We start from the raw sequence: 26,038 nt of genomic DNA on the forward strand, positions 1-26,038 counted from the left end.
GGGGAAGGAGAGCCGGGGAGGGAACGGTGCTGGAGGAGGAGCGGCTGAAGGGGAAGGCGGGGGGGTCTGGGGAGGGATTTCCAGGTCTGCGGGCGCGGGGGTGGCAGGGCTGGGGGAGGGCGGACATGGGTGGCTGTGCTGTGTATGGGAGGAGCTCCGTCCCTGCAGAGCCCGGTGCCCATGCTGCTCATGGGCATCAGTGTCTCCTCATGCTGCTGCTGTTGCATTAATCTACAGCAGATTCCATAAGGATTTGTGTTATGCTGAATACTGCATACACCCTGCCCTGCTGTGGTTAGAGGTGGCAGGGAAAGGTGGGTGCTTGGGATAAAACCTGACAGCTGTGACACAAACCCAGAGCACATATGCTGAAGTCCACTCATGTGATACATCTCCAGCACCTGCCCTGTGACAGAGAACTCTGGCTAAAAGCTGTATGTGTTCCCAGGTGGGAGCGGTGGGAAAGGAGATGTTCCTCGCGTCTGCGCTGGAAGCAGGATGAATCTTGTGTCTATGGCGACAGATCCCGAATTGAAATGGATAACCCTGTGGGGCCGCGTCAGGTGGGCGGCCGTGCTTGTGGTCCTCCTGGCCTCGCTCGTGATGCTGCTGCTCCCGCTGGCTGCTGTGGAAGACCAGTGCCATGCGGTGCTCAAAGGACTCTCCTTCCTGAAAAGTAAACTGGGTGTGGGCTCCTCGGGGGTCACCAGATACACAGGACAAACAACTGGCCTGACTGTGACCTCCAACGGGCTGGAGCTGCTGGTGCTGAAAGGCAAAGCCTCCCCAGGTAAGAGTGCCCCCGGGTGGGCACAGGGGAACAGCTGAGTCGCTGTACATCGTGGTTTGGGCATCTGGAGATCTGCACCCCCCACCTGATGATCTCCTGTACCCCATAATGGTAACGAACTCTCACTGCCCAACTGCAAATTAACGTCAGCTGTAAATGCCCCAGAGGTCAGACATGCCATCGCCAGCCTGGCTGCCAGCAGCAGCCTGACTGCATTCCATTGCCCTGCGCTGCAGAAGGGCGACGCACTGGCGTTCTCTCAGCGCTGCTTTGTCTCGCAAAGTTTTTCCTCACGCTTTCGGTACTAGTAAGTTCTGTTAAGGTAACTGGAATACAGAGTGGTGGTTTAATACACAGTAACCTGGGACACACAGCATTAATGCCGAAATCCTGGCTGTCACAGAACAGTCTTTCTGGCAATGACAGGCTGCTGTCATTGCCTTTATTGGCCAGAACATTAATTTGGAAAACATTCAAAGGAATCATTACAATTCCAGCACTGTATCTTTGTTCACATTAAAGCTGTAACTGCCGCGAAGATGTTTGCAGTGTTCAGTGAAAAAATGGACAGAAATGCTGTTAGCAGCTGTGGGCTGTGCTTCTAGCAAGAGAACGGGCAGTATTGCCACAAGAATGTACGCAAGACTCTTGTGTCCTCCCACACAAAGCAGCCTGGTGGCCAAAGCTAGTTTTGCCAGGATGGCTACAGGCCTGTGGCCAGATTGAGCCATGCTGCTCACAGATCCAGCCTTGCCACGCTTCCTGCCATGAACAGCTCTGCTGCCACGTACTCAGCATGTAAACATGGCAAAACCTCTGCGCTTGTAGCCCGGCAAAGGCTGGAATGCACGTTCTCTGTTTCAGTTCTTATGAATGGGCTTTATTTAATTTTTATATAGGTGAACAGTGACGTTCTCCAGAGGTTTTCCGTAAAATTCACTCCCTTGTTATCTGTTATTGTTGCATTTCAGAAGTGAAGTTAGAAGCCAAAGCGGCTCTGAATCAAGCCCTTGAAATGAAGCGCCAAGGAAAGAGGGAGAAGGCCCACAAACTCTTTGTGTATGCCCTCAAAATGGACCCTGATTATGTGGATGCCCTGAACGAATTTGGTATTTTTTCTGAAGAGGAAAAAGACATTCTTCAAGCAGACTATTTGTACTCCAAAGCACTAACCATTTCTCCCTGCAATGAGAAGGCTCTGATCAATCGGGACCGGACGCTACCGTTAGTTGAGGAGATAGATCAGAGGTATTTTAGTATTATTGACAGCAAGGTTAAAAAAGTGATGGCGATCCCTAAAGGCAATTCTGCCCTGCGCCGAGTGATGGAGGAGTCCTATTACCATCACATCTACCACACAGTTGCTATTGAAGGAAACACCCTGACGCTCTCAGAAATACGACACATCATCGAGACCAGATATGCTGTTCCTGGAAAAAGCTTAGTGGAGCAGAATGAGGTGATTGGCATGCACGCAGCTTTGAAATACGTCAATACCACGCTGGTATCGCGGATAGGCTCTGTAACCATCAGTGACATCTTGGAGATCCACCGGAGAGTGCTGGGCTACGCCGACCCGCTGGAGGCGGGGCGGTTCAGGACTACTCAGGTGTTTGTAGGACATTACATACCACCACATCCCCAGGATGTCGAGAAACAGATGCAGGAGTTCGTGCAGTGGCTTAACTCAGAAGACGCCATGAGCTTGCACCCTGTGGAATTCGCTGCGTTGGCCCACTACAAGTTGGTTTACATCCATCCGTTTGTAGATGGCAACGGAAGGACTTCACGCCTGTTAATGAACCTCATCTTAATGCAGGCAGGCTACCCACCCATCACAATCCGCAAGGAGCAGCGGGCCGAGTACTACCATGTCTTAGAAGTAGCCAATGAGGGCGATGTGAGGCCTTTCATACGCTTTATTGCTAAGTCTACTGAGACAACTCTGGACATGTTGCTCATTGCCACCACAGAATACTCCGTGGGTTTACCTGAAGCAGATGGCAGCACGGCTAGATGCAAACAAACTATTCCCGTCAAGACTTGAGGGTTGTGGACATTCAGGAGCTTATGAACATGTGGGAGAACAGGATGCCAAGCCACTCGGTATTCCTGCTGGGAAATAACTCAACAGGAGGTGTCACTCTTTAGCATTTCATTTATTTAAAGTGTCTTACATTTGATTAAATTAATATAATTTATTTATATACATTATGCCAAGCTGAAATGTGAACTGTTGATGTTGACTGTGCATTATAACTTGCTTGTGCTACTGGAAGGAGGTGGGGAGAGGTGTCAGAGGGGCTCAATGAGCTTAGGTAGGATTTAATTTCTCCTTAAGATTAAGTTTTGAGAAGCTGCTTCAATCATAACCCTTTATCTAGTGGGTCAACTGCATTGTCTTGCCTTGTCAAGGAGCTGCTAGGCAAGACAAAGTCTTCACTGAGTTGTTTTTTGTGTTACCTCTTCCCTGTTGTTCAAAAAAACCCCAAAACACAACCCTTGCATTAACAGCTCTCCCAGCTATGTTAATCAGACTCTTTGCTGTCCGTCATACACATTTGACAGTGCTGATCAAGGAGGCGGCCAAACTCCAGTGCAGCAAAGGCATCTCTCCCCTCCCATTTTTGTTTTCAGTAGCACTTTGCATGTTTGCTTTCACTTGCCTTTCCTAGGGTGAGTTTTGTACACGTGGGGAGTATCTGTACTAAGATTACAGGTGATGTGACTGGAACAAGAGAAGAAATGCTCTCTGACTTATTTCACCCAACTGCGAGGTGCTTTTGCTGTGCCACCTAGTGCTCCGAGGCCCTGCCTCTGCCCCACCTCCTCAAGCAGGAGCCCCGCGAAACTGCAACTGTCCTTATACATTTCAGTTCAGGGGTTGAAAAGAGCTCGCTTCTACAAAGCTCTGGGCAGAAACAATTATTATACGTAACTGTGAGACAACCTTTACTAGTTGTAAGGTAAGAATGTGCATAGCAAGTTTGCCAAAAACTTGAGTTTCTTCAATCTACGCAAGAGAACTTTTCACAATTAATTCCTAGGTCACATTATTACTGTGATAAATGTGTCAAGAATCACACGAGGCCTCTTTGTGCTGCAGCGGCAGTTAGTGTAGTACCTGAAAGCTGCTATGCAATTCAAAGCAGTGTACTTTACCTTTGCTTTTAAGGTAGAAGCACCTGCAGGCTAACACAGAAGAAAGCTCCCTACACCCCTGCCTGCCAGTTGTGGCACAGCGTAATTGATCCCAACACCTCGGAGCTCAGAAGACTCTGATTCAATGCAGCTTAGAGCGCTGCTAAGCTTCAACCCTGTGCAAAACGGTGTGAGCTGTTAGACTGTCCCAGAGCAGCGTTAAATTTTGCCCCTTCTAACTCTCTCTCACCTACAAAGTATTTATGACACATTTTATACAATAGACCAGGAGTTACCTGTATCCTACAGCACCACTCCACGCTCATCTACCGCTTACTTCGGACAGGGAAAGCAAACAATGAACAAGGAGGGTTGTTCTGTCCTTACAAAGCACGCTTATTTTTGTAGTGCAAGGTGGCTATAAATGAAATCCGCACTTTAGAGCTCTGGGAAAAAAACATAAATGTTATTTTAGTAACAGATTAATAAAGTATTTTAATATTAAAAAGTCTCTGTTTGGAATAGGCTGTCCTCAGAACACTTTTCTGAGCTCGGTTTGTGGAGTAGCGCTTTACACGGGCTGTTACAGAGCACACGCATGCTGTACTGCAGCCTGGGGCACAGCACAGGGCTCCACGGCCGCAAGTCCAACCCCAACAGCCAAGTGAGATGTAAATAAATCATCTCTGGTGGTGTGTGCGCACCCGCCCGCCATCAGGGCAAGGCAAGCATCCAAATGCACCAGCCTTATCATTCCTACCCCCTAAATCACAGCTTCTTATTAAAGTGTTATTAGAACATTTCTAATCCCATTTTGAGATGCAATCCCACTGTCTCATCAGCGCAATAGCGGATGGCTAGCGCCATGGCTAGCGCCATGGCTAGCCCACGCGGCTAGCACGGAAGAGGCTGCATACCATAGTGTGAACAAGCACTGACAGAAGGTGGTCCCTTGCTGTATCGCCACAGCTGCCCATCGATGTTACATGGTTCAAAGCTCTGAAACAGACTCATCATTTCAAAGTAAAGCCAAGGCAAATGAGCACAGAATGTAAGCACTGAAAATAGTGTTTATTTGCAGCAGTGCTTGTGTCATACAAGTGAACTTGCTACTGGGGCTCCCTCCTCACATTCAACCCCTGCCTCTGTTGACTTCCAGAGTTAGCAGCAGTTTTAATCGACAAGCAGTAATATTTCTATCCAAGATCATGTACCAGAATATTTAAAAAACTGAGGGGATGACTAAAGTGGTTTCAGGATAGTCATATTAGATGGAATGAGCTACTTAAAGGTATGGGACACTATCTCAGTGCACCTGAGAAGCGAGGTACGTCAGTATTTCCCAGCTGCCGTAGGATAAGTGCAATTCCAACACCCACATTTAAACAAAAGCAACAGTATTTATAGAAAACCTTTGAGAACTTGAGTTTAATAAACCAAGAAACATCAGCTTGCACTTCACGTTTGTACAAAACCATACAGAAACCACCTGCAAAAGACGTATGAGCTAGCTACCAAAAACAACCAAAAAAAAAAAACCATGGTCCTCAGCAACAGCATGTACAGCTTTTACGGGAAAGAAAAATTACCAGATCTAAGTAGGATGACACTTAAGAATAATTTGAATGTCTTTAAACAAATACACAATATAAAAATCAGATCAACTTGAACAGAACATTAACTGAATACATATATATGTATATTTGTGTATATACATATACACACATATGTATAGAAACTCTCCCGATACTAAAATAGGCCATTGTGGTGAAGTTACTAGCATCTGCCATTTAACTCTTAATGGAAGGAGATGAATGTCCCCGCGCGTGTGTGTGGTTGGGTGTAAAACGGGTTTGTCGTCAGAGAGAATGACTGCAATCACAATCCGAACCGACCAGTAGAGCTCGACAAGGTTATCATCGTTAGGCTTTCACACCGCATCTCATTCGTTAATGAAAGAGAAATATTTGCAAAGTATTCGTAAAACTTGACGTGGCATCCAACCTGTACAGGAAATATTTCCCCCCTCGTTACCCTCAATATGAGGAATCGTATAACGCCATTTTACCAGAACATAGTGTAACTCTGCTCTTAGAAACAGAGGAAAAAACAGGATTTGTACCATCCTACACTGATCTCGATGAATGCCGTAGTCCAGAACAGTATTTACACGTGATTGTGACTGGCGTTCTCTCCTTGCTAGCATAAGGACACAGCATGGCTTCCATAAAGGCATTTCACATTTTACCAGACCCGCTGATTGCGGACTTTTTGCTCACTTTTTCAGTAGCATCTTGGCAAAATCAGCATTGGACATCTTTTTAGGCTCCTCAGGGGGTTCGGATGAAGTTGCTGGTGAGTTCTGGACCATCCCATTCTCAGCCTTCGCCACAGGAGCACTCTGGCGCTGTAACGCACGAGGCATCATTGACAGCTGTGTCCTTCCCTTCCCTCGCCTGGAGAACAAAAAGTAACATTTAAAAATATCCCAGCGCTCCCTGAGCAAACTGTTTTAGCTTGGGGAAACAAAAAGGACTTTGTTCACTGTGAGGAACGCTCACTTTAATATTATTCCTGTCATTTGTTTCAGTAATAAGCAGTGCAAAGCTTTCGACGGGCGCCCTTTGAAACGGTATACGTAAGTGCAGAAAACAAGTGCTCAACAGTCCCCAGAAATTGAAGCTCCGTGTTTATCTACAGGGCCCGTACAATACAATGCCAATGCAACACCGAGCAGCAGGAGCACTCTAAAAAAGACAAAAGCGCAACCTTAATGCTCGCTGTGAGCAATGGCTGGTTCTGCAGAACGAGAGGACGTGGAAGTTATCGGTGCGCAGGTGGTAACACCGGATCCAAGAGGGTGTCCAATACCCAATACTCTCAGTCACTACCAACCTGTTTATGGTGGTAATGTAAAAAAGAAAAATCTGCTTTTCCTCTCAGTCCAGCAACCCAAATTCGTATGGTTCAGCACCTCTTAAACATTCTCTCATATTCTAGAGAACATTCCCACGTTGTAGCATATAGAGAAACCCAGTGTTTTCTTTTTAAGCACGGCCAAACAGTCTCTCCCTCACCAATACTTACGCTCCGTAAACCTGTCGTGGTACTGCAAATTGCGAGGCTCTGCCCGCCTCAGGCTTGTCCGGCAGCTTTCGGAGAGGTGGGTTACTGATCGCCACCTTGATGACATGTTCCTTAACTGTCAGGCCATCCATCTTCAGCACAGCCTGCGAGGCCTGAGCTTCGTTTTCATATTCCACATAGGCCAGGCCCTACACAAGGAAAAGAGGTAACCTACGTTAGTTTTAGGGCTTCTTTTTCTGCATGACAGTTTTTGCTAATAATTTGGCCAACCGATAAGAAAACCGTACAGAAAGCGGACCTAAACACGGCCAAGAGTCCCAGAATTCTTTAGCTAAAAAAATTCTTACCTACACAAATCTACAACTGCATTTATTGACTCTCATTCACAATGCCCTCCTAATTTGTGGAAGAGATATACAAAAGAAAAAAAAAAAAAAGGAAAAAAGAAAACCAAGATGCCAGTAAAATAAATATAATGAAGTACTGCATCAGTGGGAATTCTTCACTTCTAAGTCTATATATTATACATATATCCAGGCTGAATCTGGTATTGGGAGAGATTTGGATTCTTAGTGGAAGGAAAGATAAATCAATCTATGGAGCTAGAACACGAATATCCACAGAAACTCTCCTGTGACTCTTCACTAAGCTACAACTCGTACCTAAGGAATCAAGTCCACCAACGCAGGGCCACTGCAGCCACCTTGGTTTCAAGAGCAGTAAAACCCATCTTAAGCAGCTCTAAAAGGCACTGTCTGAAAAGAGACTGATATTTCTGCCCTGAGAACAGGGACTGGTGACAAAAGCGTTCTTTGCAGAAACGAATCCACGTTGACTTCGTGAAGGAACAACCACTAACCACACTGGTAACCAGCTACTGACCACCCGTGCTGGTGCACCTTCGGTGATGGGGTCTTATTTTCAGCCAGTGGACAAAAGGGCAGCCCCAGCATCTGCTACAGGGAATACACGGGCTGGGAGGCATCACCTCCCTGTTCCATTATTGTTACTCTTCTAAACGATATTCAAAACCCTATGCTGTATTTTTGCACTATCCAGTTTCACAGGAAACACATCAAATTTTCTGTAACATTCAAAGTACATTTATTCGTGGTTTAGACAGAATCCCAGCTCAAACTAAGCTGAGAACGTGGCTTGCAAGACTTGGGGTACACCTGGAGAGCGCTCGTTACGTGCGTGCAACAGGAACTGTACTTGAGACATTGCCCAGAGCTAGAAAATGCCTTTTAAAAATACATGCACATCGTCACCAGGATGGCACCTGTCAGAAGTGCCCAACACGCAGACGTGGCTGAGGTGTCAGGTAGAATTCTGGCAAAGCAGCAGCTAGTTTAGAGTGTCTTATTTAACAAGGAGTCATTTATTCCAGGATGGAAATAATGAGCCCCGTCACAAAGAGGTGGCTCATTTCTCACTGGCAGATCTATTATTGCAGCAGGTGGTATGAACGATAGCCCCAAGGAACTGAAGAGAGGCAGGAGGGGAATTTGTTCTAGCAGGTGAACCTGACCTAGTCAGTTACTTTAAAACCAAATATTCTTTGCAGACTTCCTAATGACTATTTTTACTATACTGGAAGTGCTGTAAACGTCTTCCCCTCCATCCCATTTATATCACACACTCTTCTTGTGCAATTTAAGAAGTATTTTGGAAAATTTCCTCTTCCCCTCCTACTTCTTGTTTGTTAGCACAAAGGCACACTGGGCTGCGTAACTCCAACCATTTCTACAAGTTTTAATGCAAAGCCAGGTTGGCAACTTAAAATATAAAGCTTACTTTTTATATCCAAACTTCACGAAGAGCTGCTTTTTGAAGGACTTCTTAAAATTAAGAGTGCCTACCTTGGGTTTCCCAGCTCGGTTGGTGACCAGCCGAATGTCTTTCACATTCCCATGTGCTTTACACACATCTTCCAGCTCTTCCTTGGTGCAGGAAAACGGCAAACCAGATATAAACAACTTATGTTTCTCCAGTGTAGTGCTATACCTGAACACCTGAAGAAATGAAAAGGCTGTTAGACAGCAAACAAACCAGTCAGAGACTCCAAGGATTTCAATCCATTGCACCTCCAAAAATTTAGAGTACTTCATATTTGTGTGATAGAAAAATACCTTCAAGTCATCAGTATTACCATGAAAGGTGTACGCCTGTATGTTTGTATGCAAACACTAAGGACTTGCAAGTAATTTTAAGAACTGAGATACTTCTAAGCAACTATCTCCTTCACAAGGAGAAGGGCTATCGATAGTGACAACTGAGCAAGAAGACATTATCTGAACCATTAAGTTTTTCTGTACAGTAAGTCTGTAATGCAGAAAGCCACCAATTATACAGCTGATATCTAGTACGGACCATTAACAAGAACCAGTGGGTTGTGTAGTAAATGCCCACAGCTGTACAACTCGGCCAAAAAAGTACTGTACAGACTGAGATACTCAAGCAGGTGGCTCACACCATTAACAAGCCGCTCAGCTTAGCGTACTCAAGAGTTGCCAAAAACTGCTAATTTCAACCCTGGTTTATGGCAGAGTAACACAAGATGCAGGAACTGCCAGAAAACAGTTTTTACTGCTAAGATGTAACGTTACCGTTCCAAACTAGCACAGCACGAATTCATTAGGTGCAAGCCCTCTGGCAGCAATATATTCTGCCAGCTTTTCTATGCAGTCCCACTGCTCAACCTATTACTTGAAAGAATAAGAGTTTACCTTGAAGTCTGGATTCTTGTTCTTGTCAACACACGGAGAAACAAACATTGGTCTTCCCTCCACAACCTTACGATCCAAGCCAAGAGCTTGGAGAGCAGATTTTTCTTCCTTGAATTCTACATAGCAGTAGCCCCGAAAAGTCCCCTTGTTGCTGAATACTGGACGGATTTCTGCTACCTCCCCACAGCTCTCAAAGAGCTCTTTCAGTTTCACTTCAGGATCTGCCATGGTGTAGGAAAGGTTGCTGACAAAGACGGTGACGCTATCTTTACTGCTGTCATGTAAAACTTTGGGGATGTCTTTTCGACTGGTAGATGCTTTTTCCTTTTGGTTTCCTGGGCGATCTGGCTTTTCAGGTCCACTTCTTCCAAACAGCCCTGTTTCTACCTCCATGTCTTCTTCAAGGTGTATGCCATCACCATCTCCCTTGTGTCTCTTGCTGGGCTGCTCTGCTGATTAATGAAATTGAAAGCCTTACTAGAAGACACCATTTCATTCCCCATTGAAACTAAGCTGTCCTCCATCACCACTACGGAGTTTGGAGAAGGCATGGGAAACCACAAATACAAAGAAACAAAATAAAATTCTCCCTCAGGTTTTACGAATAAGTAACAAACAGATTATTTGACCAAGACAGGAATTATTTAGATGAAAGCAACAGGGATATTTTTTCCCCTTTTTCTGTCAGTTACAACTACTGAATCATGTTCTTTCTCTTTGTCTAACGCAATTTATTTTAAAGTAAGAAACACAAAAATGTAAGAGCTCCCAAAAGTCCCAGTGGCAGCAATCTATTAAAATCTTCTGTTACCACCTTCAATGAGTCTGCTACAATACTGAATAACCCAATTTAGACACATGCCGTCATTTGATGAGTCAGGAAAATGACTTTATTTTAAACAAAGAAGAAAAAAAGAAGTCAAATCACTATTTCTCAGAAATAAAAAAAACTATAGGAGTTCTTATAAACACATACTGCTGCTGATCAAAAACCATTTAGTCTTGCTTTCATTTCACTACCACAAAGATCTCCTAGGAGAAAGAGGCCCTGAACAGACAGCAGCTCTGAAGATACAAGCAATGGCACTTTCTCATCCACCTGTAACTGAAGGGAGGCAACCAATAACCCTGTTAGCCAGGGGTCTGTAATTTTGGGTTGTTTTCTGGTTGGGCTTTTACCTTCTTCTTCTTGTCCCCATTCACCCTCATCATCATCATCTGCTTTGCGCTTGTCTCCAATCCTGTTTTTTTTAGCCTTTTTGGAAGCTTTCTTTTCTGCCCGAGCCTGCTTTCGTTGTTCAGCTTTCTCTTCCTCTTGCTTTGCCAGAGCAGCTTCTTTCTCAGCAGCCTACAAATATGGAAGATTTTATTATTATTTTTTTTTCTAGTGACTGCAGATTACAGAGCATTCTTACACACTATTTTCTAGAGTGCTGAACCTGGAGGGTTTTCTTCTACACTCCATGAAACACAGCGCTAACGGGGTCATGATTTAAAGCACATAATTATTTGCTCTTATAGCTTTCCTAGAGCGCATGTTACTCTGTATCCATCCAAGCGTCAAAAAGTAAAAGATAAAAAGCATCAAAAGACATGAGCCACAGTTTTAAACTAAAAACAATAGGATTTAGCATTTAAGACAATTCAGGCTTATCTATGGGAACCAGCTTTAGAAATCTGACATTCAGACAAGTACGACATTAATACAGGTATTTCCTATAAACTGCTAAGGTAGTTTACAGAAAATTCTGACCTTTGCTCTTTGTTCATTAACTCGAGCTAATCTGTTTTCTGTTTTTTGAACAGCTGCATCCCAGTCTTCCAATGTTCCTAAAGGATAATAAAAAAAAAAAAAAAAAAAAGCCTTGTGTTTAGCTTTCCCATAATTTGAAAATACAATTCTGGAAAAATCAGAGTCAATGAGTTCATGGAACTCGTTCTTCATACTAACCATTACAGATGAAAATTCTAAGTATAATGAGTAGCCTTCAAAGACAGAGAAAACAAAAACCAATCAGAGCAGAAACCTCTCATTTACAATAAGACACTCTAAAAAGGCATGGAAAAACCCAGTCATTTCAGAAGGCTCCAAGTGAGGCCAGAAAAGAAGAAAAAAAGAAAAAAGGAGCTGCTTGTGTATACTACAGTAACGAAAAGAAAATAAGCCTTCACCAGAACACAAAACACTAGATCAAAATTCACCCTGTATCATTGTACACCAAACCAGACCGGGTAAAACGAGACGATGTGTAGTTAGTTACCTTCTATTCTCTCCAGCGTGAGCAGCACCTCACAGACGTGCTCAGGATAGTCACTCGTGCACTGCACAGCCCGGTGCAAGGCCTTCCTGCAGTGCTGAGTATCACCATGTGCTCTGTAACGGGGAAACCACGGCAGTGAGGAGCCAATCCTCCACATCGACATTACAAGACAGGACACAGTTAACTACATTCTATGCAAATGTTTTCCCTCCTTCCCCAGTGAGCTCGCACTACACCTCGTTGCTGCGATAATTCCAAAATATACTGCAGAGCTGCTGTAAACCACATTATAAACCCACATGAAATATATCCATGCTAAGCACCTACGTCTTGTCTCACACAGATGAGGGAACTAAAGAGTTAATTAACTCTTCCAACCAGCCAAGCTCTTACCTTTCTAGGTTATAATACTCCAGCCACATGTTAGCATATTTGGCATTTCCTTTAGTCATGATGTTGTCCCAGAGTTCTCTGGCTTTCTGCATGTTGTTACACAAGCGGGCCTGAAACAGAGCATCCAAAGTACTCCATAGAATTCAGGATTATTTGTTCAACACCATTGCCCGCCCCCCTCCCCAAAACACGAAACCACCACAGATGATGCACACAGACCCAGGAAGACACATCTGCTCCTTAGAGCCATCAGAATGAACACCGAACTCAATCCTACTACTGAGTAATACTTCCCTGCCCACCTGTTACATCCATCCTGGTTTCTGGCTCCCACATACATTTCATTTTGGTCATTATAAAAAGAATTAGATAGTTGCTTCTGAATTTTTCCTTTTGTCATTATTCATGAATGGACCTAACAGAGCACTTACACACAAAACCAGTTCTCAGTCTAAGAAGTGCTTAGGAAAGGGAGCAGGGGAAGGGGAGAAATGGATTAAGACACCCAAGCAAGATTCACCCGATCTCACTGTAGAGGTACGTGAGAACACTGGACACCTGACTTGCTAGAAATGCTTTACCATAAGCTGAATCACACCTGGATGTACCTACTTTCTGCCTCCACTAAGCAGACAGAAAGTAAAAGTAATTAATTCAGATTCCAGCCCACATTGTTCAGAAGGATCACAACGCCGGAGACTTTGGCAAGCCATCCCATGCATTACACCCAGAGAAATTATAGCACCAAAGTAACATGACTTATCCCGATTCATGTGAGCCTGTGGCAAAGGAAGGAAAATAAAACATCCACTCACAGGCGGTGACCACACCAGCACACTGATACCTGTACTAGTTTGAAACTAGTTAGCGTAGGCAGCACTAAATTAGGCAGCATTCAGGGCAGTTTACAGACTTAAGTAAAGTTCCAAGCCACTGTGGCCAGCCCACTAAGTTCCTCAGATCTCTGTACCACGCTGCAGTCACGGCAGTATAAACATGCCAACAGTCCTAACAACTTTCGCAAAGAGAATGCTGTTTCTTTCCTGGGAGGTCGTGCTTAAAGCCTGAAGCTACACTACATGCTTGACCAGTCCAGACAGGAGCGGAAGAAAGATTTACTCATTGAAGTTACCCAGACAAAACACCAAAGTACAAGAGGATTGCACTCTGTGGTTGGAATATTAAAACGATCAATTTTCTCTAGTCTAGCGGTTTAAATACAGCAGATAGAAACATCACCTCAACTCTTGCCCAGTTCTGCATGATGGTGCAGGATGGATCTCCACTTTCACTGAATCCTGGGAATAAAAATAAGTCCTGTTTGTGAATGGCTCTTGGAAATAAAGTGTTTCTTAAACAAAACATTTCATCTAGAATGGAGAGTTATCTGTAGTTTTGTTAAAATGTTTGAGACATTTGAAGACAAGTTAGATACTGTGTGGAGAACTAGTCTTACAAAAATTATTTTGAACAAGAGAACCCAATGTACTGGATGATTTAACTTACGCTCTTCCACTTCTTGTTTCAAATACTCCACAGCACGTGCAAAGGCAGACCGCAGCTCTTCCAGTTCTTTACTCGAGTCTTTAGAAAAAAAGAAAGAAATGGCTTAAAATAATAATTTAATTTTCGTCTCCCATCCACTAAAACCTCTTCTTAACACCAACACTTTTTTACTGAGGGGGAAGCCAAAGTTTATAACTTCAGTAAAACTCACTACATGCATAACAAAAAAACATCAAGTACCCAAAATATAAGGCAGGGCATTTTTGCAACAGCACCATCTATTCTATTCTGTCAGCAAGGAACTGCTTTACACCAACTAGGTTCATTTATTTTATAGAAACTAACTGGTCAGAAAGTAATTTTTGTGCAAGATGTGAAACTGCTGTTGGATTTTTTAAAAAAGTAATACTACTGTTTCAGAGAGGTACATAGAAAACAGTTTAAATATTTATTCACGCATATATCATATATACCTTGTGTAAAATCCACCCTTCTTCTCAGGTAATCAAGATATGCCTGCCAGATTTCTACATAGTCCGTTGCCTGAATAAAACCTGCATTCAGAGCTTTTTCAAACATTTCTGAAAGAAAGGGGGAAAACACACCCACACAAACATATTTACTTTTCAAATATTGACAAAATCAGCAAGCTACAGTGTACAGCACAAAGAAGTATATACACCTTACATTTCTAGGAAGACAGGAAAACACAAGAAATCCTACATATGCTAAATTGGTTTAGGAAGCGAATGTAGAAGCCAGTTTAATTCAGTAAAGTTCATGCAATGTTCAAGTAAATTGCTTGCTCAGAATTGAAGCTGCTCAACAAAAGCAGCTTTGCCCTAGAAGCACACTTTGCCCTAGAAGCACACTTTTAAGACTGTTGTGGCAGGATGAAAACAAATCCTACAGCATCCTACAGGTCACCATTTGTCACACATTATTCAGAACACAAAGAGCAGTTCTGTAGTGTAAAGGAGTCTTGCTGAAATGGTCTTTCTTTACCAGAAATAATGCCGTGGTCAACTCTGTGCCTCTCCATCGCCAAAAGGTATCGAATCCACAACCCAACTGTCCAGGGACAGTTTCTAACAGCACGGTCATGAGCTGACAAGACCAACTCTTTCACTTTCAGCTGCCGGTCCTGAAAAAAAAAAATCATACAACAAAGTTTTCAGTTCCTATTAACCAGAGAGCCCTTAAGACATACGAGCTTGTAAAAAGCCAACACCTTAACACAGTACTTCCATTTTATAGTTGAAAAATTAAGAAAATATGAGCATTTTAAATTCTGTAGTCCTCAAACCCTCATGAACACCTTCAAAACAGAAAGGATATGCTCAGGAGCAACACAAACAAGAACTCCATGCCATATTCAGCCTGCAATACCTAACTGTCTGCTTCCAACCAAGCCAGTTAGGTATTTTCTGCCTATGAGATAAATACAATAAAGGCGCCAAGTAAATTCCCAACTGCTGTTGGTACGTTTAGAAGAAGGGAGGAAAGGATACAAGAAAGAGGGTGCACACACAGCTTACTCAAGGGAGGCAGGCGCTGTTCCGTCCGCAACCTGCTGTCTCAAGCTGGTAAGACAAAGACATGACGGAGCAACTCAGCCCAGATAAGCCTCCCGTGGCGATTTACACTCATCTCTTATTAGACCGACCTTCTGTACACAAAAAAAACCTGCCTCTCAACTTCAATATCAATTTTCAAATGCATTAACTTGCCCACGTGTAAATATGGACTAAACATCTGGGTTTGCTTTGGCTTGTTGGTAAACTAGTTGTTCTCCACTGTAAAATATTTAGGAGAGCACTGGCAGCCCTCAAACAAGCACCAACACTAATTGACCTGTCTCCTGAAGGACAGGCAGGATTCCCCGGTGATTCAGACACCACTGAACTGCTTTGCCTACAAAAGCTACAAGAAAATGAGGGACATCCTCAGAGGCAATGCGCCTGGATGACTAGCCAGAAACAACGTCAGAGCTTACAGTACAGCTGGTCACACCTAGTCAACTCTTTGCCAGATAACACAAGCCTTAAAGCCCACACCCAGTCAAATTCTGCAGAGAAAACACACAACTGGAGGAAAAAAATGAGCAAATGCTCATTTGATCAACAGACACACCACTGAAAACATGAAGAAACCCAAGGCAAGGTGAAAATCAGTTTCTGAAGACTAAGGGACAGGACTGAAGTAGAACTTACTGGTTGTTCGTTTATCAGCCACTAAGATTAAAAAAAAAAAACAAAACCAAACCACACAACAAAAAACCAAGAAAACAGGAAAATAAAGCCACAAACATCTTGCTTGTGTCCTTACCAAATACTGATTGTAGCGTGCCCAAAGATCTGGCACAAGGCAGTTCTCAGCCAAAGCCCTCTCATAGATCAACTGAATGCGAGCTGGATCACCTGCTTTCATTTCAAAATCGATGTAAGCTTGGTATTCTGCTAACTTCGGCGTTTCAGCACCCAGCTACAAACCAAACAGATATAAAAAATTAAAATCTTCAGGGAAAAAAAGCATGATTCAAACAGTTCAACTGTTACTCAGAGTAAGTCTCGTGCAAAATTTCACACAAGAGCTCGGCCTGCTAAATGTCAGCAGCTTTTGATTTTCACGTATCTCCGAATACCACCCTGGTTCTGAAGCCATTCAGATCCCCACTTTTTATTCCTCTTAGCCCAGTATGGTCATCAATGCTGGAAGAAACAGCCAGAGTATGCAAGTGCACCTTAGGGTGGCCTGACACAGTCAGTGGATTCAATAGTTTCCAGTATACCCAGTTGTGAGGCTTCTTGTCTCACGCTGCTCACAACCAAAAGTCACCTACCAATACATAGCGGCTTCATCTCCATGACTAGAAAGATAATAAAATTTTGAAAAGAAAAAAAAAAAAAAATCACCCCAAAGCAATTAACTCTTAGTTTTTAAGCAAGGTATGAGTAACAGAAGTACCAGTGCCTCTTCATATGGTTTACACTTCTCCAACTGCTGTAGAGCCTTTTTGTAATTCTTTATTATTGTTTCTGGGATCGGATCTTCTGACCATTCCTCATATTCAGCATATGAAGCCTCCATATCTATTAAAAACAGACATGAAACCACATCACTGACTTATTGAGCTAATAATCAACATTCAACCTATATTTGATTTTAACACATTTGTATTTCTGTTTACACTTTTGTATCTTAACTGTCGCACTACTGCATGGTTACAGGATTCAGACACTTCATCTTATACACTGTACTACAACACAAATTCAAGACAAGTTATATTAAAGCTGCTGATTTTCATTTAGAAAACCTAAGTGGCAAGATTTTCCCAAGGCTTTAAAGAAAAGAGATCAACCCAAATTATTTCAATATGCAAGTGGAGAAGTCAAAGAACTGCGTTTAACTTTCTCCTACAAGCAAAGCCACAAGAAAAGGGACTCGGAGTTTAAAGAACGAAGCAGATATGGCAGAATTCTAACAATCCAGCTGTCAGCATGCGCTATTCCCTACCGACCAAGGTTCTTACGTAGTGATCATCACAGCCGAATTCCTAGTTCCTAACAGCCATGCTTTGTGCTCATCACTTGTACTTTAAATAGCCTCAAATTACATACCGAAGAAACAGATAAACCAAGTTTCAATGAGTAAGAGTATCTCTGAACAAAAGGGATCTGTGCATCATTCAAGAGGCCATAGAGACGGGCAAATGTAACCGATTAAAGAATTCACAAATACTACAGCTGCAGTTTGTGTGGCTCTACCAAAAGAATAATCATGACTAATGCCTGGATCACCATAACGCAGCTTATCCATGCCGTCTCCCCAAGTGCACCGGCTCTTACCTAACAGCGGGATCCCCAGCTGGCGCCTGAACAGCGTGTGGATCTTCTCAAGCTGGCTGCAGAGCATCTGCTGCTGCTCAGGCGATGGAACGCTGCCAGGAGCTGGCTACAAACAAAAGGATTGAAATTTAATCAGTTCCCTCGAGCCCGAGCTGATGAACACGATGGGGTATTGTTTATGGGTTGGGGGTCCGGGCTCTAAATGATCCTTGAAGGACAGACACAGCCAACTCGCATTTCAGGTCACTGCTGTGAAAGCTAAAACTTGGGAATTGCTAGACTCAGAAGCTGGATGAACGTGAAAAGCATTCCTCACTGAAAGCTGACACATGCATAGGGAAACGATAACCTGAAAAAACAGCAAGCCACATGTGACCGTGCCATTTCACAAACCCACTGGGCTGCCAAATAGTTTTTCAATAAGTCCCCGGTGTGTGGACAGATGATTTAAAACTTCCAGCTTGCTTTCTGTTTGTGAACGACAGGGTGTTCTCCCATTACTCCTCTGTTAGAGTACCTTGTAAAGGTATCTTTTGTAGATGTCAAACAGCATGTTCCAAGGATAATATACTATCATCCAAGAGTCACAAAAAGGGTGAAAAAATGAATGAGTTAAAAGCTGAAGTAGAAAACAGCCTAGAAATACAAACATGATTGACTATCTGCAAAAACATTCGCTGGCAAGAACACTCTTTCATAACGAAGTTACTCAATTTAAAGCTATTCTTGTCAGTTCAAGCTAAAGAAGCAGAGTGAAACTTTGCTTCCAGATATGACATTTTATTATCTTATTTAAAACACAAATCCATTACTATTATCAACTAAATACAAACAATGTTTTTCCCAGACCAAAGGCTCAGTTTCTACAACTGAAAAGACACAATTGTGTGACATTACACCCTCTTTTCTCTGAAGAAACCTGTTTCTTACTAGAGCCCAGGAGACTGGTCTTACCTGTGCTGTTTCCAGTATGGCATTCTCGAACTCGCGGTATGCTTCCCACAGAGCTGTTCCTTTTGTCACATGCAGTCCAACCGCAGTCAACGCTCTCTCAAATATTGAGCGAACTTTCTCAATTCCTCCTTCCTGGCCAATGCCACCAATTGAATACTGCGCATATTCCAGCCAAATTTCAGGACCTAAACAAAGTTATGAGAAACAGATGACCTAATACCCTCAAAACTAAAAGAGGCATCTCTTCACTTCCTAAACATCCACAGAAAAACCAACACATGACAATTTTCTTGACTGTCCAATGTAGTAAAGAAAAATTAAAATATTTTATTCCATGCTCTTGGTTCAGTACCAGCTGCTACAACTGCCTTCTGAAAGAAGTCACTCTCGCGGTCATTACTGACCCAGATTGACTCCTGTACGCCACCTTTGGTACCCAAGCAACATCAGAGATGCATCAAGACCCCCCCTAACAGCAACTTGACTTTTCTTGAGCACATGTGCAGAGCTGGGACCACAAAGCTGTCACACTCCTACAGAACTCAGATTAAAGTAGGTCCTCCTTCTCTTTCCAGACTCCTACACTTGCCTGTTCAGCAACTGCTTAAGCAGCATAACTATGAAGGAGGAGGATTTGCTAGAACAGCATCAGCTGCCTGGCTCCTCTTCCACCAATAGCAGTAGCTCAGCAAATTAGGTTTAGGGACCCCCAGCAGAGACTACCCAACCAATGGATGTCAGATTGCACGTCTCAGGCTCCAGAAAACTTTCCAAACCCCAAGTGCAATCCATCCAGCAAATCCAGTTCCCTCTCAGTTCTTCATATCTCCGTTCCTTCTTCCGGAATGATCACCACTCTGTGAGGATAGTTATGCAGTGCTGTAATGACACATTCTGTACATAGCTTCTGCAAGGGATTGCCTCAATGCTACCAAGCCCTCCTTGCTTCTTCAGGCTTCATGTTTTCAGCACCTCACCCTAATAGCCAAAGAACACACAGTTACGCAGTGCTTTAAGCTAAAAGTTTTAAGCTATGGCTGCAGGTAGATCCTGAGAACCAGAAAGTCAAGACACCATGTGCTTCCCTCACTTTTAACGAGGACAATCAGAGCCTGGTGCCGCAGCCTGGCTACGGTTACCTACCCTGAAAGCACTCACTAAGCGAGTGCAATATCTGCTGCTTTTTAGAGATTAGAGAAGTGCAAAGTATGCATTTAAAACTTTTTACAACATTCATTTAGAAGATCTTGAAGACAGCAAGAGTACTTAAAGCATTGCCTTTGAATGGCCTTTAACTCCAATGCTCCACAAAAACTGAGGATCACTTCACACTAATATTTTTGATCCAATTTTCTTAGAAAATGACATTTTCTTAGAAAAAGCCATAATCTGAATGCAAGGCAACACATTTTATAGTGTGTATTAACAACTTACAGATGTAGTCTTTCACAGCTCTCTCAAACAGCTCATAAACTTTCTCTCGCTCAGAGCTTTCAGAAGCCATTTTTATCTCATCCTTCAACCAGTCCAGCCAAATTTCTGAAAAGGAAGAAGTTTAGAACACATCACCAATGCTCAGAAAGAATAAATTAAATCCATTTGTTGCACTTTTTATGAGAGTTTTTAGTAACGGACTTAAAAACAGGGAGACCAATTTTAGCCTCCGCAACTAAGCACAATTAGTTTAAAGGAAAAGTTTGGTAGAGACCTTTTCAAATTAGTACTGAACAAGCACACTTCTATTGAAAGAGAGCAGATGTTGCAAGCAGCAATTTATCAGTACTGTGGGCAGAGGATCAGCGTGCACCAGTAACCAGAGAGGCATACAGAGGCACACGTTTCCTCACAATTTTACAAGCAACAGTAAGTGGCTCTAGAGGCTGCAAGTTTCCACACGCATAGAAGGAAACCTTCCCTTGCCAAGGCTAAAAGCACACTGGCAGAACAGCCTCTGCAGTATTTACATTAACTCTGTGTTACAAAGAAATAAAGAAACACCCACTTCAAGGGTTACCTGCAACTTTCACCAATACCATATTTTTTCCTGCTTGCCAGCGAAATTTTAACTTTTGACAGGAGTTTGTCCGGGCTCTGTGTCACATTCACTGACTAAGTGACTGGAGCCACTTCAGTGCTGCCACCCCACAGCTGTATGTTACCAGCCCTACAGCAAAGGCAGCACAAACAAACACACGCCTGGCCCTGGGCTACAGCAGGTCGCATCCCGGCAGCAAATTCCCCAGCTAACAGACGGGCAGACCAGAGACTGGAATAGCTGGGAACACCTAAAGAGCCCCCTCCCACCAGTTCCACGCTACCACAGCAGCCTCTGGCAGAGGACAGGGCAGGACAGCACAGTTGCAAGTGGCAAGAACTGGAATTCTTGCAACAGGCTTGCTACTCTGCGTCTGCCAGAGGCCAAGCTCAATGCTGGCCATTAACATTTGCAGCGCTCAGAGCTTAAGGAGTCCCAGATCTATTATTTTAACTTTCTCTGGACCAGAACAACGTTGTCAGAGCCTGGCAGAAACACACTATTTCATTACTGAAACAGTGGTGTTTTACATGGATGATGCTTAAGCGGTATTGGCTGCAACATGAGCAGAAGATGCTCTGTACCTTCGGTAAGTGGAAAGAGTTCGCTCATCTTCTGACGCGCTCTTCTGAGCTTTACCAACTCTCCCTCCTGGCGCAGCAGCTTTATCAGATCCAAGTGACAGTTATAGTCAAAAGCATTGATGGAAAGCTTTAAAAACAAACAAACATTATTTTTTAAAAGGATTGCCGAGTGACGGACGCGAAGAAGTCAGAAAACATTTAGCCGAACAGATCATACTTTCTTTGGGGCATACAAATCTCACACAGCCAAGATGACACCTCCCTTCCCGCATAGCGTTGTGCCAAACTTCACTACTGTTTGCAAGACGCTTTCAGGTCACAAGCAGACAGACATTTATAAAAAACACTTCTAAGTTTAACAGAGCTTTAAAGTTAAGCTTAGAGCTTAGCCTATGGCTCTAAGCCTTAAAGGTTACTGCTCAGCAGCTACTAGCTGCAGAAACGGAGCCCGGAGAGCAAAGTGAAGAAAGCCTACTTTGACAGAACTAAGCGTATTTTAATTTTTTCAAAGAAAGGGCTCTCCTCTCCAATTTCCCTCTCAAAAAAAAAAAAAAAAACAAACACCAAACCCAAACCGCTTATTTGCCGCTTCAGACTCCGAGCATTCACGCCTTGACAGTTCCTAGCATCCAACTACACGAGCAGCCATAGGGTTTTTTCCCCGTTACCGCCGCAGCCGCTCCAGCAGGCGGCCACAAAAAGGAAGACCCCACGAAGACGGGGTGTCGCCCCACTCCGAGGTTCCCCGGCGGGGAGGAGGCCTCAGTTCTCTGGGGCGACCCCTCCCCACAACTCCGGGACCGCTCCCGCGGGGCGCCCGGGGCCAGCGCCTCTCTCGCAGCACCGCGGGCGGAGCACTGCCGCACGACCCGGTCTCTAACACCGCTTCCCCTGGGCCGGGGAGCCGGGCCCAGGCCGAGACCGCGGTGCTACCCCGCCGCCCCCTCCCCACACCGCCGCCGGCCCAGCCGGGCCCCACCTGCTCCTCCAGCCGCTGGATCTCGGCCTCATTCTCCTTCTCCTCATCTTCGCCATCTCCAGACGAGTCCGAGTCGCCTTCATCCTCCGAGTCGCCCCCCGACTCGGGGTCACCCTCCGGCAGCCGCTTCTCCTCCTCTGCCGCCACCGCAGCCGCCTCGGCTCCCGCCGCCGCCATCTTATGCAGCTCCCTTCGCAGGCACCCGCGCTCCGCCGCCTGATGGGGCTGTCCCCGCGGCGCCTGTCCCGCCGCCGCGCACTGCCGCCGGGCGAGCGCTGCGAGGAGGGGGGCGAACCGCCTCCCGCAGGACCCCGCGCTCGTCCGCGCACCGGAGCCGCGCTTCGGCGAGAGCCGTCGGGGCCGGACCCCTTCTATTCTCGGCCGAAACACCGGCGGCGCCGCGGGAAGCCCGGGGCCTGGCGGTCAGGGGGCCTCCGAGGAGGGCGGGGCGTGCGTGGCTCCGCCCTCCCGCCATATTGAGTGTGGCCGCCGCGGCCCGCACATGCGCCGGGCGTCGCGATAAAAACGGCGTCGTGGTCGGAAACAGCGATTATCGACCGTTTCAGCGACAGCGTGAGGGTTTATTATCCCCCAGGCAGCCTTCAGGCCCCCACACGGCGCACACCGCCGCGCTCGGGTACAATGTGGGCGCCGAGCGGCGCCCGGCCTGAGGCAGCGCGGGGGCGGGGCCGAGGGGGCGGGGCCCTCCCGCGCGAGGCTATAAAAGGGCGGCGCGGGTCCGCCCTCCCCCCGCCATGCTCAAGATGGCGGCGCTGAGGGCGGCGGGGGCGGCGCTGCTGCGGCCCGGGCGCGGGGAGGCGGTGGTGGCCAGGCTGGGCTACCATAAGAAGGTGAGGGGCTGTGGGGAGGCTGGGTTGGGGGGGGAGGGAATGTGTGTGTGGGGGACACGCGGTGGCCGTTGGTGACGCGGTGCCCCGGCAGGTGGTGGATCACTACGAGAACCCGCGCAATGTCGGCTCCCTCGACCGCAACGCCAAGAACGTGGGCACCGGCCTGGTGGGCGCCCCGGCCTGTGGCGACGTCATGAAGCTGCAGGTGACCTTGGGGACCCGCTGGCACCGGGGGAGGGCTTCGGCTGGGGCTGCGGCAAGGCCCGGAGCTTCCCCTCAGGGCTGCAGCGCGGCCTTCCCTCACACACCCCGGGCCTGAGGCGTCCCCTGGGGCCCGGGCAGGCCCTGTCCCGCTCCCGAGGGCGCGGTGGGAGCCAGGGCCCTGCCTGGGCCTGAGAGGGTGCCCGTGGGGCGCCTGGCACTGCTTGAGGTGCCACTGATACTCTGGCAGGTGGAAGTGGACGAGAACGGGAGGATCGTCGATGCTCGTTTCAAGACCTTTGGCTGCGGGTCAGCGATCGCGTCCAGTTCGCTGGCGACGGAGTGGGTCAAAGGGAAAACGGTAAGGGTCCCCGCCGGCGTCAGAGGTGACACTGCGGCAAGCCGTCAAAGTTTCAAACCTGTTTGTGTTCTATGTTGGGACCACGTAGGAAACGGTGGCCTGGGAATCCCAGCACTGACTTTGTGCGGTGTGGTACCGTAGCTTAGAAGGCAGTGACTGTCAACCCTGTTAGTGCTCTGATTTCTAGAGCAATAGTTGCCTTTTCCAGGAACCTTCTTTAATCTGCAGGGAAGTACTCTGTGTCTCATGCAGAAAGCAAAAACATGCTGTTTGTGGGTTCTCAGAGAAAGCTTAGTTATGGAACGTCTTTAGATTATTTATACTCTTTTTCTGCCGCGCAAGAAATGCATTTCTATATTATGATAAAAAGTAAGCACAGAAGATTATCCCTGGCGGTACTTAGTCTGCGACACTGGTATGCTTTTGTTCATTCCCACCACGGCTCAATCGGAGACATTCCTTAATTCTGACATCCTTCCCTGCCCCTGGCAGCTGAGATGTTCCTCCGTGTGGATTCTATTGGCTCTGGAGCATTAAAGTAGTCCTACAGCAAACGCCTTTGTAGCCCGTGTTGTACCTTGTGTGACCAGTGACTACGTGCTGTGTTTCAGGTTGACGAAGCGTTGAAAATAAAGAACACGGATATCGCTAAAGAGCTCTGCCTGCCTCCAGTCAAACTGCACTGCTCTAGTAAGTAAAGGACCAAGCGGTGAAAGTTCAAGCGCAAACATGTATGTGAGAGGGAAAGTTCTGGGAATAGCGCAGATGCTTCCGAGTGTTGTTTTCCAAATAAAGTTTCTGCATAAAGAATAGCTAAGGTTCGCCCAGAAGAGAAACTTGCGTATGTTCAGATTTTGGTGTTATTTTAAGACTTTTCAGATCTCTTTCATCTTTTGGACTCCATAGCTCAGCAGACTCGTAAGAAGCTTACAGATTCTGACATTCTACTTCTAAGGTGCCGACTGGTGCTACCGGCAGCAGCGGTCACTGCTGGCTGCTTGTGTTTTTACATCTTTTGTTCTTTCTGTTGTCCTTGAAATCCTTGTCTTGTTTTGTTTGTAGTGTTGGCTGAAGATGCGATCAAAGCTGCCTTGGCTGATTACAAGTTGAAGCAGGATCCGAACAAAGAAGAGTCAGAGAAGAAAGCAAACAATGCCTAAACTTGACTGTAAAGCTTGTTTTCATTCCACTTAAATTTGCGGTGCAATTATTCTAGCTTTTAGTAGGATCCTGCGCACTACTATACGAAGCTGTAAGATACGCACAACTTACGCACAACGTGTCACCGTTCGTGTGTGTACAGCCACTCTCGTAGTGCTTACGCCACTGGGATGCGGGTGTTTCATCAGCCTGTGTCCTGTCATGACTGTGTTTGGAATGGTAGAGGGAAGAAGACGGCTCAGCTGCAGAGAACTCGGTGGCTTCTCTCTCTCGAGAGAGAAAATCCTGCTGTTCCGGTACTGGAAGGGCTGCACTTTTTTTGGAAGATGTATAGTTTTGCCTAATATTTTACAGAATTTAGCGGGAAACATTGCCTTGGTCTTAATGTTTCTGTCAGAACTGCAGATCAGTCTGTGTACCAATGCAGTATACAAACGTGGGGCGGCGTGTCTGCCCGCGAACTGCAGCTGTGTCGGCGTTTCATTTGGCAGCGTGTGTGCGGGTTCCTCCTCGCCGGGGTGCTGGGACCCTTCAGCCGGCGCTAGAGGGCACCGGCAAGACGCTGGTGGGTGACAGGGGCTGGGTGCGGGGGTTTCTGCTCACACCCTGTCGCGACTTAATGCTTGGTTTTTGAACATTCCGTTAGAACAATTTAATTTTGGAGAGTCTTCTGTAAGGATTCAACTTTTTGGTTGGCCAAGTGCTCTGTTAAAAGACAGTAAATGCACCGTGGGGTTTGCACGCAGGAGGGGAATGGCGTAGCTGGGATGTCGAGCAGAGGGGAAGCTCCCTGGAGGGCAGAGGGGGGGTTTGTGCCCTCTGGGGACACCTCTGCATCCTGCAGGGCACAGTTGAGCTGAGCTTTGCCGGAGGAGTGGGCCGTGGGCTGAGCGTGGCTGATGTTCACCTCCAGGAGGATTTACACGCCGAGTGTGAGCTGGGGGCACAGCAGCATTGGAAAGTTAAATGTTTTGGGGTGATGTGGCGCAGCTTACCCTCTGCTCCTGGCCGCCCCGCTCTCCTGTGCCTTCTGGTGGCTGCTCTTTTCCAGGGGAGTATTTCCATGGATTTCCAAAGCAAACAGAAAACACATTTTAAAACTCTGCCTCCTCTTAAGATTTTAAACCACCCAAGAAACCTAACTTGCCTTTTTTTTT

The 26,038-nt window shown here is 45.8% G+C and overlaps 3 protein-coding genes across 3 annotated transcripts; 2 read left to right on the top strand and 1 right to left on the bottom strand.

Moving 5' to 3' along the window:
- Positions 1-453: 453 nt before the first annotated feature.
- FICD (FIC domain protein adenylyltransferase) lies at positions 454-3,740 on the top strand. Its single transcript, XM_082491782.1, has 2 exons — positions 454-790; positions 1,762-3,740. The coding sequence occupies exons 1-2, from the start codon at positions 499-501 to the stop codon at positions 2,835-2,837; spliced, it is 1,368 nt and encodes a 455-aa protein (XP_082347908.1). The 5' UTR covers positions 454-498; the 3' UTR covers positions 2,838-3,740.
- A 1,312-nt stretch (positions 3,741-5,052) lies between these two features.
- SART3 (spliceosome associated factor 3, U4/U6 recycling protein) lies at positions 5,053-22,484 on the bottom strand (the record flags this gene model as incomplete). The annotated part of the gene is made up of 19 exons (XM_082491844.1): positions 5,053-6,387; positions 7,019-7,206; positions 8,881-9,033; positions 9,748-10,196; positions 10,927-11,095; positions 11,501-11,577; positions 12,009-12,121; positions 12,402-12,511; positions 13,641-13,699; positions 13,908-13,985; positions 14,381-14,488; positions 14,913-15,051; positions 16,236-16,391; positions 16,875-16,999; positions 17,756-17,861; positions 18,710-18,894; positions 20,144-20,248; positions 21,329-21,455; positions 22,308-22,484. 19 exons carry the CDS (start codon positions 22,482-22,484, stop codon positions 6,207-6,209), a joined length of 2,805 nt encoding a protein of 934 aa, XP_082347970.1. The 3' UTR covers positions 5,053-6,206.
- Positions 22,485-23,025: 541 nt separating this feature from the next.
- On the top strand, positions 23,026-25,347 carry ISCU (iron-sulfur cluster assembly enzyme). The gene is made up of 5 exons (XM_082491484.1): positions 23,026-23,158; positions 23,250-23,363; positions 23,610-23,720; positions 24,332-24,410; positions 24,783-25,347. Exons 1-5 carry the CDS (start codon positions 23,063-23,065, stop codon positions 24,878-24,880), a joined length of 498 nt encoding a protein of 165 aa, XP_082347610.1. The 5' UTR covers positions 23,026-23,062; the 3' UTR covers positions 24,881-25,347.
- Positions 25,348-26,038: the final 691 nt, after the last annotated feature.

This window comes from Vanellus vanellus, assembly GCF_965231255.1.
Source record: "Vanellus vanellus genome assembly, chromosome: 16".
Lineage (NCBI taxonomy): Eukaryota > Metazoa > Chordata > Aves > Charadriiformes > Charadriidae > Vanellus > Vanellus vanellus.